Below are 15,182 nucleotides of genomic sequence, written 5' to 3' on the forward strand. Positions count from 1 at the left end.
GTATAAAGTCTTAACTTCTGGCTTTGTTTTCCCAATAGAATATGCTAGGACTGTGCAACTTGAGACAGTTTAAAAGAATGTTACTCCTGAAAGTAGTTAAAAGGGAAAATTCACACTGTCCTCAGCTCATAGATTTGCTGTTATTTTTACCTTGTGTTTAAGTAGATTATCTATCGGGAAAAAGTCAAATATAAAATTGTTTGGATATTTTATTGTAATTCTAAAGCCAATATGTGAAAGTATATAATAATATATTTAGATTCAACACAAACCTCATGGACATTAACCTCAGTGAGCTGAGGTCCTGTTTCTCAGTTGTGGTGGTTTTATTTTGAGTAATAGCCCTTGATTTCTCAGTGACATCATAAGATTTTTTTAAACCTACTAAAGTGGCCTGTGGAATGCTTTTAAACTGGTTTTCTGAATAGCATGTTGTTTTTTAAAACCCACCACAGGATTCCCAGACTCTGAAACTGGGTTTTTCCTAACCTCACCAGTGTTAGCAATGGTGCTCACATTCGGTATTGATGGCAACCTGTAGGAGGCGTGACCATTCCAATTTTGATCTTATTTTAAAGTGTGAACTTTCCAGAACCCTGAGCAAAATGAGTGCAGCGATTTTCTTTTTGTAGGACAAGAAGACAGAAGAGTTCTTCTCTGTGGTGACTACAGACTAGAGGAATGCTCTAGTGAGTTTCCACTTCAAGTAGTACCCACTCATAAGCCGGGGGGGCAGACCCTTCTGTCTAAACACATCTTTTATTTGTGTTCCAGCAGGTGCAACAGGTTCAGGTGTTTGCTGACGTCCAGTGTACAGTGAATCTGGTAGGCGGGGACCCTTACCTGAACCAGCCTGGTCCACTGGGAACTCAAAAACCCACATCAGGACCACAGACCCCCCAGGCCCAGCAGAAGAGCCTCCTTCAGCAGCTACTGACTGAATAACCACTTTTAAAGGAATGTGAAACTTAAAAAATAGACATACAGAGATATAAAAATATATTATATATTTTTCTGAGATTTTTGATATCTCAATCTGCAGCCATTCTTCAGGTCGTAGCATTTGGAGCAAAAAACAAAACAAAACAGTTCACTTTTGTTGGGAGATTGAGAGACGGTTTGTTTCTTTCTTTCTTTGTAAAGGCCTTGGATATTGGAAAAAATAACAAGGCAGACAGTTGGACAATCTATTTCTTGAGCCAAATTTAATTATTCTTATTTTTGTAATCAGTCATTGGCTTCTTATCTGGATGAAGGCTTTTGGAGAAGAACCAAAATGACAAGTTCTAAGGGGAAGACAAAGCTGTGCCTCGCTAGCTCAGTCCTGACCCCGCCCAGGAAGGAGGGCCTGTGTGACTTTGCTTGTGTCTGTCCACCAAGGCTGTCATGTTCCTCACAACCAACAGCCCTTCCCACCCCCACCCCTAGGCAGCTCGTGTGTACAATCAGCTTCTTCTAGCAACTCGTATCTGTTGGCTTCAAGAGAATACTTCACCTCCACAAATGTATCCCTTCTCCCCTTCTTAAAGATGGATTTAAACCAAGTTGCCTCCAGAAAGGAGGATGGCATACTCACAGAGGAATCCAAAAATACGGTTTGGGGAAAATGCAATAATTTTGATGAGATGATTGCAGGACACAAAATGAGTTCTGTCAATTATTGTAGATACAATTTTCTTATTAAATCTGGGGCTGGGGGAAGGCAGCCTGTTCTTTCTGCTTTTGTGTTAACCGCTGAAGTAGCTCAAGTTATTTAAAATAAAATAAAATTTATGATCCAAGTAGCTTATTTTTCCCTTAAATCTCACTGTAAATATATTTGATTTCTTGTAGAAATTGATTTCCTTTTGTTTAATTTTATGCTTTTATGATCATACTCTTGATTTTTCTAAACTTGTGTGTGAAATACAACATTAATTGGATTGCAGTTACATTTGGCTAGTAATATTTTATTATTTTAGGAACTATGATGTCATGTGTGGATTTGCATTGGGGCTCAGAGCAAAGTGCCAGTGCCAGAAAGAGCTGCTACAGCTGAGCTGGTGCAGACTGCCCGGAGCATCTGGGATCACTGACCAGAGGTGCACAAGTCACTTGTACAGAGGGAAATTAGTGCTCAAAGAAAATCTGCTCTCTTTTTTTTGTAATTAGATTGACTTTGGGAAATTGAATTTCCATCAGTGCAAATAACAGTAGGTCTATCCTGCTCTGAGGCTCGTTGGCACCATGTTTTCCCTTTGTGTCTTTGTCACTCTGCCACATCCCATCTCATCCTGGCCTCTTGAGAAAGGAGCCAGTGAACTGACTCAATCTAAAAGTTCTACCACAGGCCAGGCAAACTTGAGGAAGTCATTGTGGAAAACAAAGGTGACCCCCCCATCGCTCTCCTTGATCTGCATCCCTGGGCCTGTGAACGACGACAGTGCTGATCTTCTGTACCAGCTACCTCTGTCTGCATGGCAGAGAAAAGGCCATAAGAACCAATGTGGATGAGGAGCATGGACTCAGACTTCAAGGAAGAAGCCATTTCCCCAGGTCCTTCTTTCTGCATCTTACCACCCCTGCTATAGATAACTCCATCAAACAGCATCTATTCAGAAACTACGCCGAATTTCAAAATTGCTGGAAGGGCTCATGTGGGTAGCAACTATGAAACAGAAATAGGACACTCAGTTACAAACATTATCTCATTTTAGTTTTTCTGAAAATGCATCCCTGGTTTCATTCATTTCCAGCTTGAAAGCTCAGCCATACTATAGACCCTAACCAAACTGCTTTAGGAAGTCTTTTCCATTTTGTTTGTGATACTCGGATGTGCAGACTTCAGGAAGTTCACCTTCAACTCAGCATTCCAGATGAAGTTTCCTGACTCAGCGCTTTTTGCAGAAGGAACTAGAAAGCAAAGCAGTAAGGAAAAATTGGAGATGCTAAACATCCTCCCCCATCCCAACTGCACCTTAAAGTATGCATGTCACCTTCAAGGTTTTATAATTGCACTGTTTGTTTTATGTATGTACAGATTAAAATTATTGCTACATTTGAGGAAAATACAATTGCTTGCTTCTATGTAATTCCTGTCATTCCACAGGAAATCCACTTTTCCAGCTACTGAATAGAATTTGTTTAACAACCTCATGGGTTGCCTCTTCATTTATAGGGGGAAAAAAAATGAAGCCTATAGTGTGTAGGACTTGTCAAAGCCCAGAATGACTTAAAATGTACTTAAAGGATAATAAAAGAGAAGATCCCTAAAACCATAAATCCTCAAAGTCACTCTAATATTGAACCAGCCCGGTGACATTTGAGGAGATCAAAATGAAGTTGTGATATGGGCTTTGAGGAAATGCTAACATAGCCATTTGTCTGGTGAGGAAACACTATGGCCCGGTGTCTGGGGCAGGGAGATCTGATCCAGGCAGCACTTGAGAATTACAAATAGTATGTCTTCTCCATCTTGCTTATAGTGTTCTGCTTACAATTTTACTCCAGGGTGCTCCATCCCCATGAGACAGTACTTTATAAAAATAAAATTTCTTCCAGCATGGGTAGCTCATGCCTGTAATCCTAGCTACTCAGGAGGCTGAGATCTGAGGATCATGGTTCAAAGCCAGCCCGGGCAGGTAAGTCCGTGAGACTCTTATCTCCAATAAACCACTCAGAAAACTGGAAGTGGTGCCGTGGCTCAAGAGGTAGAGCACTAGCCTTGAACTGAGCTGAGGGACAGCGCCCAAGCCCAAAGTTCAAGCCCCATGACCAACAAAAAAAAAAAAACCAAAACACAAAAAACAATTTTCTTACAAGTGTATCTAAAATCTACCAATACTTAAGTGGTGCCAATTTAAGGAGGGTAAATTAAATTAGCTGGGCTCTAGTGACTCATACCTGTAATCCTAGCTCCTTAGGAGGCTGAGATCTTAGGATCATAGTTCAAAGCCAGCCCAGTCAGCAAAGTCTGTGAGACTCTTATCTCAAAGTACTCCAGAAAACCAGAAGTAGAGCTGTGGCTCAAGTGTTAGAAAGTTAGCCTTGAGCTTAAAAAGCTCAAGGACAGGGCTGGGAAGGTGGCTCAGTGGTAGAGTGCTTGCCTTTCATGCCTGAGGCCTTAAGCTGGATTTCTAAGTACTACAGAAGCAGAGAAAGCCGGAAGTGCTGCTGTGGCTCAAGTGGTAGAGCACTCACCTTGAGCTGAAGAGCTGAGGGACAGCGCCCAGGCCCAGAGTTCAGGCCCCAGGACTGACCAAAAAAAAAGCTCAAGGACAGTGCCTGGTCCCTGAGTTCAAGTGGCAGGACCAGCACGGGGGAGGGGGGGGAAGTAGTAGGGGGAAGCAGAGAATAATTTGAAACAATTGAGGGAAAGTAGGGAAACAGCTTTCTGTATGATTTGCCAAAGGTAGGTCCCATTCCCACAGGTGTTAGACTCATGTCTGCTATAATGGGAGATGCACTGACGTCCTTGATGACACTAACAGCTCTTCCCCAAGAGCAACTGTACCTGAATACAGTGACCAGGTCAGAGCATCTTGACCCTTGACCATCCCTGTGCCTTCACAGTTTTAATGATTTAATTAAGCCCTAAATTCTTTTTTATTGGACAGTACTACCAAAGGAAATATTCTCCATCCAGAACCCTTTTTGCCAACATTAAATTTTCTTTACCTGTCTGCGTGTCCACCAAACCCACAATGCTCTGCCCTCATTCACTCACTTGACACACTTGTATTCTTTATCCAAAGCTCCTAGAAGCCTAATGGAACTTAAACTCATAGGATGGAAGGGGGTTAGTTACAGTGGGCATTGGGTTAAAGGTGAAAAGGAGAGTTCTGAACTGCCTCATGGGCAAGACCTTGTCTGAAGAACAAAGGGATGGAGTTGAGGTAAGATTGCAATGTGGTGCAGAAGAGGAATTAAGGGCAGCCACATGTATGAAGGCCTGAAGATAGTCAAGGACCCCAGAGAGCTGGGGTTTTAAATCGTTCACTAGTGTTATGAGCACTCATAAACATGTCATTATATTTTGTCAGCTGGTGGGCTGGAAAGTAATGAAGTCAGCCTTTGGCTCCAGAAGGAACATGCATTCCTGGACTCTGGGCCCCAACCTCGTTTGGAAATTGATCCTGCTGATAGCTCAGGTCTTTTCATAACTAGCCCTATCTAGCCAGGAGCCTGGGCTTCTGGTTCTTCAATGCAATAATCTGTAGCTGGGGATAAGACTAAGAAGATTTGTTCCAAAATAAGCTTTTTTGTTGTTGGTCGTGGGGCTTGAACTCTGCCTGGGCGCTGTCCCTCAGCTTTTCAGCTCAAGGCTAGCGCTCTACCACTTGAGCTACAGTGCCACTTCCAAAATAAGCATTTTTAAAGTTAACATTCTCCTGATGTCAATTATATTTTAGCTAGTAATCACTTAGTAAGCTAGAATTTAAAGTCTGACCAAATCAAACAAAGAATCATGCATCTCTAAACCTGGATTTTAGTTTGTCATTCTACTTGCCCTTTAAAACTTTTTGTAAAGACTTATTAGAAAAAGGTATATGTGAAAATAGAACATTGTAAATCAGATTTGTGTGTGTGTGTGTGTATGTGTGTGCACATGCACACTGGTACTGGGGTTTTAACCCAGGGCCTTGCTCTGGCTTGGTTTTCTTGCTGGTTTTCCACTGAGCCATGCCTCCATCCTAGCACTTTACTAGTTAATTAGAGTTAGAGTCTTGAAAACTTTTATATCCAGGTTGACTTTGATCCTCAACCCTCCATGTCTCAGGATTACAGACCTAAGTCACTGGTTCCCAGTAATAATGAATATTTTAAGGTAACAATAGAGATAGTGACTGATACTATTTGCCAGACACTTTCAGCACTGTCAATATATCAAAGAAGAAAAATTTTTTAATCCTGTTCCTCAGGGAGCTTGCTTTCTAATGAAGGTTGATTGATGCCACGCAGGTAGTGTATCAGATGGCAAGTGCTATGAAGTGGAGCCGTGGCTCAAGTGGTACAGCATTAGCATTGAGCAAAACAGCTCAGAGCACCCAGGCCCTTGAGTTCAAGCCTTAGGACTGGCACAAAAACAGCAACAATATATTTCTGATGAGTGAAACCAATTAGGCCACAATTTTAGTGAAAGTATTTTCCTTGTATACTCACACTTTCTTGTGGAATAATGAAGATCAACCCTGTTTAGGCAATCATGTAAAGCCCTTCTAGCATAATGAAGGTAACTTGTTTCTCTGGTTTGTCTGATTTCTCAAGAACTAAGGTTTGGAACATGGGGGTTTCACTTATTTGCTCACAGCTAAAATCCAACGTAGGCCAGCATTCAAAACTTACACTTTAGAGCACTAGTTTTGAGTGAAAACTCAGTACCTAAACTCAGTACCTACTTACTGTGTTCAAGCCCCAATACAAGCACACGCACACATACTCAGAAAACCCTACTACATATGGATCTTAGATAAGGAAAAACTGGGGCCCTGAGCCTGACCTCAGAGGACACCTAAGACTTGGAAGTCAATCACAGCTGGTTCTCCACACTACCAACTTTTCATCAGTAACAGTAGCTCCCTGTCACAGACCCAGAAAGCAGGAAGGCATGCCTGCTGCTCCACCAAGCATCTGGGGGGGAGGGGGTTAATATGTTAATTAAACATTAAAACAAGTGAATTTCCACATATCCTTTAACAGGAGTCTTCCTGTGCATTCTGACAATCCACCAGAAGCAATAACCTAGGCTTTGATCCTCACTTTGAAAGTTCAGAAACTCAATTCCATCAGCTCACCCAATGATAATTGGACTCTAGGGCATTGAGTCACGCAATTCACAGTCACAGGAGACTGATTTCTAATCTGAAACATCAATTAGCCAATTTCAAACGGTAACTACAGATTTTCTACACTTGAACTACTCATAACCCTAGATGAGGAAAGACCACATTACGATCAAAGAGTAAAAAAACTGGACTGACATAAGGCCTGGGCTTCTATCCCAGTCCTCCTACTGACTTATCGCAGGCAAATCAAAGCCTTTACAGCCAAATCTGTAAAATTTGAGACTACACTGTCCACATGGCAGAATATATGGAAGAACTTCATTTTTTTAATTTTTTGTCAGTCATGGGGCTTGAACTCTGAGCTTGGGCGCTGTCCCCATGCTCTTCAGCTCAAGGTGAGTGCTCTATCTTGAGCCATGGCGCCACTTCTGGTTTTCTAGTGGTTAATTGGAGATCAGAGTCTCACGGACTTTGCTGCTCTGGCTGGCTTTGAACTGTGATCCTCAGATCTAAAACTCCTGAGTAGCTAGGATTACAGGTGTGAGCCACTGACGCCAGCCTGGAAGTATTTTAAACTGTTGTTCACATAAAAGAAACTTATCAGGGCCTAAGATTATTTTCAAGGATGCATTCTCTATTCTAGGGCTTACAGCATACTCTGTGTGCTATTTGGGAAAGTAGCACTTTTGTAGGCTACTACACCTGCAGAGATCCTGGGCCTCCCCCAGGACTTCTCCAGGGCAGCACTTTATACACTCTCAAAATAGGTTGATTGGTAGGGTGCTAGTGGCTCATAATCCTAGCTACTCAGGAGACTGAGATATGAAAAACATGGTTGGAAGCCAGCCTGGATGTGGCTCAAGTAGAGCCCAGGCCTTAAGCAAAAGCCAAGTGAGAGCATGAGGCTTTGAGTTCAAGCCCTAGTACACACATACATGGGAAAAGGAGAGGGAAAAAAATGCTGAAAACTGTAAGAAGAGAAGGGCCAAGTTACTTACAAAGAAAGTCAGAATAACAGACCTTTAGAAGAAACCCTTTAGGCCAGAAGAGCATAAAGTGATGAATTTCTAGACTTGAAACAACTGTCAACCAAGGTTACACTATTCAGTAGTGTTAACCTTCAAATTTGAAGGGGAAATAGCTTCCATGGTAAGTATAAACTAACTCAGAAGTCAACATTCCTTCACGATAAAAGACCCAAAGAAAGTAGAAACACAAGGTTCATACCTCAACATAATGAAAACTACATATGCCAAACCTTTAGTCAATACATAGTAAATATATAGTAAACTGAAAGCATTTTTCTCTCAAGTCAGGAACAAGGCAATGATGTCCCTTCTGCCCACTCTTACTTAATACAGTGCTTGAAGTAATAAGGCAAGAAAAAAGATATGCAAGTTACAAACAAGTCAAATTGTGCCTTTTTGCAGAAGATATGATCCTATCTTAAAAGACCCTAGAGAGTCCATTAGAAAATCCTTAGATCTGATGAACACATTTTAGCGCAGTAGCAGGACAGAAAATCAATGTACAGAAATAAGTAACAAAGAATGCTCAGGAAATTAGAAAAAAATAGCTCGCACAATAGTCTAAAAAACAAAACAAAAGTCCCTAGGAATACATTTAACTAAAGAGGTGGGAAAACCTTTACAATGAAAACTACAAAATGTTGGTAAAAGAAGGTGAAGATGCTAGAAGATATACTCACTAGACACTATGTTGTAAATAAACTATACACATTGTGCACAGGGACAGGAGGGAAAAACAGAGAGACAGAAGGGGTGACATTGTCCAAGAAGAAATGTACTCATTACCTGACATAAAATGGTAACCCCTCTGTGTATCACCTTTATAATATCAATAAAAATATATTTAATTTAAAAAAATGTTAAAGGCCAGGTGCCAGTGGCTCATGCCTGTAAATCCTAGCTACTTAGGAGGCTGAGATCTGAGGATCACAGTTCAAAGCCAGCTAGGTACAAAGTCCATGAGACTCTTTTTTTTTTTTTTTTTGTCGGTCATGGGGCTTGAACTCTGGGCCTGGGCGTTGTCCCTCAGCTCTTCAGCTCAAGGCGAGCGCTCTACCACTTGAGCTACAGCGCCACTTCCGGTTTTCTGGTGGTTTATTGGAGATAGGAGTCTCACGGTCTCTCCTGCCCGGGCTGGCTTTGAACCGCGATTCTCAGATCTCAGCCTCCTGAGTAGCTAGGATTACAGGCGTGAGCCACCAGCGCCCGGCTTCCATGAGACTCTTATCTCCATTTAGCCACCAGAAAACTGAAAGTGGTACTATAGCTCAAAGTGGTGGAGCACGCGCCTTGAGTAGAAAAAGCTCAGGGACAGTGCCCAGGTCCTGAGTTCAAGCCCCACAGCCAGCACAAAAACACAATAATCATCCCAAAATTCATATGGAAAACATCATAGCCAAAGCAATCCTTAAGATATCACAATATCTGATTTCAAGTTATTATACAGCCATAGTAACAAAAATAACAATAGTACTGGCACAAAAACATAGACTAATGGAAAATACAGAACTCAGAAATTTATCCACATAATCATAGCCAACTGAGGTCACAACAAACATGAAAAAACAGCACCAATAGCTCAGCTAAGATTGAGAGGACCAAAGTTCCAGTTTGGAGAGGAAAGTCCTCAAGACTTTGTCTCAACAGAAGTTGGCCATGGAGGCATGAGCCTTTCATCCCACTTATGACTCACAAAGCCTAGAATAGGCAGAGTGTAGTCTAGGTGTATACCTGGGTAGGAAGCGAAGCTTTATCAAACAATAAGCAGTGCAAGACCAGGTATTAGTGGTTTATAGCAACTATTGTAAGGTAACTGATCATGAGAAACAGAGAAGCCACATTTTGAGAGGTTGAATTGGGAATCTTTATTAGAAAGCAAGTGTCTGCAGGCAGACTTCTGTCACAAAGACCTGCAGCACCATGAATATACTTAGAAAACTGAACCATGAGAGCTGGAGAGGAAAGAGAACAGAAAAACAATACCAATAAACTAGGTCAAACTCCAATGGAAAGCTAAAGTGGGTGACCAAAGGAGAGCCAAGAGAAATGAGGCATGGAGCTGATCTGGGCCTAAATAGGGTCAGGGTCAGGGGTCAGGGTCACAGGAAAATTGAGTCTTACAGGTTTAAGGCACAGGACTGACAGGTCCAGTAACCTATCATCCAAATCCCCGACCCTGCCTTTAGGAATTCAAGCACACCCATCACCTGAAAGGGTGAGACTTCACCTTCCTCCACCATGAGGACAAGATGGTGCCAGTGAAACCCAATTCTCTGTCCACCACATGGCTAGACCCAGCCTCCCCATTTCACTATAATAGTAGCTACCCAGGAGGCTAAAATCTAAGGATCAAGATACAAAGCCAGCACAGGAAGAAATATCTGAAGGACTCCTATCTCCAAGACTCTTAGTTCTTATTATCTATACCAAAAGCCAGAACTGGAGGCATGGCTCAAGTGATAGAAGGCCAGCCTGAGTCGGCCCTAATACAAGCATACACACACACACACACACACACACACACACACACACACACACACACACACACACACACACACACACAGCTGCACAGAAACAGGCTGGAGATGTGACTCCACAGTAGACAGCTTGCCTAACAAGCTTGGAGTTCAGACCCAAGTATCACTCTCCCTGCCCCCTCCCAAAATAAAAACTCATTTCAATCAGATCAAAGGCCTGTTTGCAAGACCTGAAATTCTGAAATTGCTAGAGGAAAACTTAAAGAAAACACTTCAAGATAGAGGCTTTGGCAATAGTTTCTGAACTGGACTCCAAAAGCTAATAACAAGAAGTGACAAAGAGAACTGCATCAAATTAAAAGCTTCTGCACAGCTAAGAAAACAATTACCAGAGTAAAGGGACAGCCTACAGATGGGAGAAAATCGTTGCCAGCTATTCAGAAGTAAAAAAATTAAATAGCAAAAGAACAAATAACCCAATCAATTAAAAGGCAATGAACCAAACAGACAGTTCTCAAAAGAAGTACAAATGGCCAATAAATACATAAGAAAATGTTGAATATCTTCAGCCATAAGGAGAATATAAATCAAAATTACATGGGATCCAATCTCATCCCAGTGAGAATGGCTATCATCAAGAAAACAAAAAACAAATGCTGGTGAGAATGTAGCAGGGAAAAAAACCCTCATACACTGTAGGTGAGAATGGAAATTAGTGCAGCCACTATGGAAATCAGTGTGGAGGTTCCTAGGTAGCTTAAAATAGAACTACCATATGATCCAGCTATACAACTCCTGGATATATACCCAAAGGAATTAGTCATCATTCAATAGAGATATTGGCATACTGAAATAAGGAGACTGGGTCTAACCAGCATCGTCTTGGCCACATGGTGGTTGATAAGGAATTGGGTTTCACTGGTATCACCTTGTCTTCATGGTAAAGGCAGGGAAGTTTCATTGCCCCCCTGCCCAGGTGATGGGTGTGCCCAAATTTCAAGAGGTAGGGGTGGGGACTTGGGATGTTAGATTACTGGACCTGTCAGTCCTGTCCTTAAATTTATGAGATTCCTGTGACCCTGCCCCCTGCCCCTGCCCCTACTTAGGTCCAGACCAGCTCAGACACTATTATGCCATGCCTCATGTCTCCTGTCTCCGAGTTCTCCTCTGGTCACCATGATGTCCCACTTCACTCTCCATTGGAGTTGATCTGGTTTGTTGGTATTGTTTTTCTGCTTTCTTTCCTCTCTAGCTCTCATGGCTCAGTTTTCTAACAGTGTTAAGTGTATTGGTGGGGCTGCAGGTCTGTGACAAGAGTCTACCTGTTGACACCGACTTTCCTATAAAGACTCTCAATTCAACCTCTCAAAATATGGTTTCTCTGTATCTCATGACATGCGTATATATACATTTATATATATATATATATATATGTATGTATACACACACACACACACACAGTTATAAAGAATAAAATCAAGCCAGATGCCAGCGGCTCACACCTGTAATCCTAGCTACTCAGGAGGCTGAGATCTGAGGATCATGGTTTGAAGCCAGCCCAGGCAGAAAAGTCCCCGTGAGACTCTTATCTCCATTAACCACTCCAAAACCCAGAAGTGGTGTTGTGTCTCAAGTGGTAGAGCATGGCCTTGAGAAAAAGAGCTCAGAGACAGCATTCAGGCCCTGAGTTCAAGCCTCACAATGGGGAAAAAAAAAAAAAAGGATAAAATCACGAGTAGAGGGGAGAAGGGAAATAGGTGGAACTGGAGATGATCATGTTAAATGAGTTTTTTGACCCTCATAATGGAATCAAACCAAATCTACTATTTGGGCAATCACCCTTAGATAATATTGCTGCTTACCTAACTTGAACTTATTATTAGTAATAATAATAGGAAATTCTTAATGATGATTTTAATCCAAACACGTGTTTCGACTCTCAAGAGACAGTTGTAATTGAGAGGTAAAAGCAAGTCAACATTAAAAGGAAACACATGGTGCTTTGGGATGGATGGTATTCTACTTTTAGACCCAGCTGATATTCACATATGCCAAAGTAGCAATCATCTAAACAATCGGAACTTCTTCAAATACTGGCTCACTTCTTCCTTGGGATATGGCCGGAGTGCTATGCAAGTGGCGATGTTCTCTGGCTGTTCAAGCCACAGCATATGGTCAATGTTCTTTTGTTGCAGGGTCTCAGCCAGCTCCTTCAGTGTGGTCTCATCTGGGGCCTAGGAGGCGTAGAACACAGCACACAGATTGGACAGTTGGTCTAGGAAACAACAAAAGGCCATACAAAGATAGAGGCCTCTTTTAACTGAAACTACAGAAACAGCTTTACCACATGAAGTTTGATTCCCTGGTTTGCCATTCCCTCCACAGGGTCTTAGACATGTGGGTGGGGAGTGCTGGGAAGAAGGCAGAGAGGGAGAGGCTGAATAGTCTTGTTTATAGAACAGAGATTTTTCTCATCTCTCTCTTGAGATATTGTTGCAAGTGTTGTCAGTAATTATGCTACCACCCCCTTTTTTTTTTTGTCCGTTGTGGGGTGTGAACTCTGGGCCTAGGCGCTGTCCCTAAGCTCTTCAGCTCTACCACTTGAGCCACCTCCAGTTTTCTTCTGGTGGTTAATTGGAGATAAAAATCTTATGGCCTGGAAGTGGCGCCATGGCTCAAGTGGTAGAGAGCTCGCTTTGAGCTGTAGAGCTGAGGGGCAGCGCCCAAGCCGAGAGTTCAAGCCCCATGACCGACAAAAAAAAAAAAAAAAAAGTCTGACGGCCTTTCCTACCCAGGCTAGCTTTGAACCGAGATCCTCGGATCTCAGCCTCCTGAGTAGCTAGCGTTAGCCACCAACGCCCAGCCTGTTCCATACCTTTTGCAGTTCTCTTACAACAGGTTCCTGCAACAGCAATCCCTAATCCCTCTTCTAGTTCTGACAGTGAGAGCTGACTGCTGAAAAGACTTTTACTGATTAACTGAAGATAGGAGTCATATGGACTTTTCCTTTTTTTGGGGGGGGGGGGGGGCAGTCGTGGGGCCTGAACTCTGGGCTTGAGCGCTGTCCCTCAGCTCTTCAGCTCAAGGCTAGCGCTCTACCACTTGAAACACAGTGCCACTTCCGGCTTTTTTCTTTTTGCTTATGTGGTGCTGAGGAATTGAACCCAGGGCCTCAGGCATGCAAGGCAAGCGCTCTACCACTGAGCCACCTTCCCAGCCCTTCATATGGACTTTTCTGCCCAAGCTGGCATTGGAACAGGACCCACATATCTCAATCTCCTGAGTGGTTTGGATTACGATGTAAGCTATCACTTTTTTTTTTTGCCAGCCCTGGGGCTTGAACTCAAGGCCTGGACACTGTCCCTGAGCTTCTTTTACTCACGGCTGGCACTCTACCACTTGGGCCACAGAGCCACTTCCAACCTTTTCTGTTTATATATATAGTACTGAGGAATCAAACCCATTCTACCACTAAGTCACATTCTCAGCCCTATTCTCAGCCAAACATGTGCCCGTGTGTGTGTGTGTGTGTGTTTGCCAGTCCTGGGGATTGAACTCAGAGTATGGGCACTGTCCCTGAGCTTCTTAGCAATCTACCACTTTAGCCACTGCACCCCTTCCAGCCTTTTCTGTTTATGTGGAACGGAGGAATCGAACCCACTGCATCATGCATGCTAGGCAAGCACTCTACAACTAAGCCACATTTCCAGCCCCTCTCTTAAAAAAAAAAAAAAATGGCCCTATGAATATTTTTGTGCTTTTTCAGTGCATCTGATTATGTTCTTAAGAGATACGGGATTTCTAGCAGTAGAATCGACATAGTATAAGATCTGTCTGGCTATTTGCAAAAAGAAAGAAACTTACCATTATTCTAAGTGTACCAATTTACACCACTGGTACCTGGTATTTCTGTTGCTACGCTTGATACTAGCATCTAAAACATTTTCAAATAGACCCAGGCACTGGAGACTCACACCTGTAATCGTAACTACTCAGGAAGCTGAGATCTGAGGATCATGGTTCGAGGTCAGCTTGGGCAGGAAAGTCTGAGACACTTATCTGCCTTGAGCACCAAAAAGCTGGAAGTGGAACTGTAGCGCAAGTGGTAGAAGGCCAATCTTAAGCAGAAAAGCTCTGGGATTGCGCCTGGGCCGTGAGTTCAAGCCCCGGGATCGGCACAAGAAAATTAAAACACTTAAAAATAACTGACGTCATGCCCAGGTAAATGAGCGTTTCGTTGGCCTTGAGCTGCTCTCATGACAATAAAACACTGCGTCTCGGCTCTTCTGGGCTGGTTTGCTGGGCTGACAGTCTCGCTAGAAAGGCTGGGCCAGGAACCCTCAGCTCAAGAGCACAGTGTGCTGGACGCCGACGCCACCGGCTGCCGGTGAGCCTGGCGGGATGCGTGCGCGCCTTAGTGAACAGCCCGAGACGCGGCCCGGGGGAAGGGGTCCTGGGAAGCAAAGCCCTAGAACTTGCGGCTTCTCGGCCTCTCCCCTCACCACTCCGCACCGAGGCCTTGGCCCCCGACCACGCCCACATCCGGGCCCAAGTCCCCAGCGTCCCGCCCCCTCCGCTCCGGGGCCTCACCTCGAGGACCACCTTGCGCATGCGCCCCAGCTCCCGGAGGTAGGCGGCGGTGTGCGGGTGGTCGCGGTGAAGATGTAAAGCTGCGGTAGCAGCGTGACAAGCTTGCGCTACCAACGCTCCCGCGGGCCAGGAGAACGGAGCCTTCGATAAATCTTTTCGTAACACCAAATACTGTACTAGGATCTGCAGCTCCGCCCCAGAGGACGCCATCTTCCCGACAGTCCGGATGGCTGCACTTGCCCCCGGTGCATTCTGGGACGGGGTCGGGGGGGGTCCTGGGCGCCGCCATGTTTGTGTACGGCGGGGGCGCAAAGCACCCTGGG

At 43.7% G+C, this 15,182-nt stretch overlaps 2 protein-coding genes across 6 annotated transcripts in view; one reads left to right on the plus strand and one right to left on the minus strand.

The window, feature by feature from the left end:
• Window positions 1-3,135, plus strand: part of Ncoa1 (nuclear receptor coactivator 1) — a 206,445-nt gene extending 203,310 nt beyond the window's left edge. For 2 of the 5 annotated variants that reach the window (XM_042696727.1, XM_042696728.1), the window contains one exon: window positions 775-3,135. In XM_042696727.1, the coding sequence (XP_042552661.1) occupies window positions 775-945 (171 nt within the window). In that variant the 3' untranslated portion in view covers window positions 946-3,135. Of the gene's footprint in view, window positions 1-632; window positions 690-774 lie in introns of all 5 variants that reach the window. The other 3 variants (XM_042696731.1, XM_042696730.1, XM_042696729.1) reach the window with 3 other exon arrangements.
• Window positions 3,136-12,164: 9,029 nt separating this feature from the next.
• On the minus strand, window positions 12,165-15,157 carry Ptrhd1 (peptidyl-tRNA hydrolase domain containing 1). Its single transcript, XM_042696738.1, has 2 exons — window positions 14,860-15,157; window positions 12,165-12,503 (listed from the first exon to the last, which is right to left on the minus strand). The coding sequence occupies exons 1-2, from the start codon at window positions 15,067-15,069 to the stop codon at window positions 12,333-12,335; spliced, it is 381 nt and encodes a 126-aa protein (XP_042552672.1). The 5' UTR covers window positions 15,070-15,157; the 3' UTR covers window positions 12,165-12,332.
• Between the last annotated feature and the right edge of the window lie 25 nt (window positions 15,158-15,182).

Source organism: Dipodomys spectabilis, unplaced genomic scaffold (assembly GCF_019054845.1).
Source record: "Dipodomys spectabilis isolate Male_0828 unplaced genomic scaffold, ASM1905484v1 ptg000210l, whole genome shotgun sequence".
In the NCBI taxonomy this organism is placed as follows: domain Eukaryota; kingdom Metazoa; phylum Chordata; class Mammalia; order Rodentia; family Heteromyidae; genus Dipodomys; species Dipodomys spectabilis.

Bases quoted from the DNA above. Each gene is read 5' to 3' on its own strand.
- Ptrhd1 (XM_042696738.1), bottom strand. From the start codon at position 15,069: ATGGCGTCCTCTGGGGCGGAGCTGCAGATCCTAGTACAGTATTTGGTG. The intron at 12,504-14,859 runs GTGAGGCCCCGG...TACGCCTCCTAG, and splicing joins TGCGCAAGGTGGTCCTCGAG to GCCCCAGATGAGACCACACT.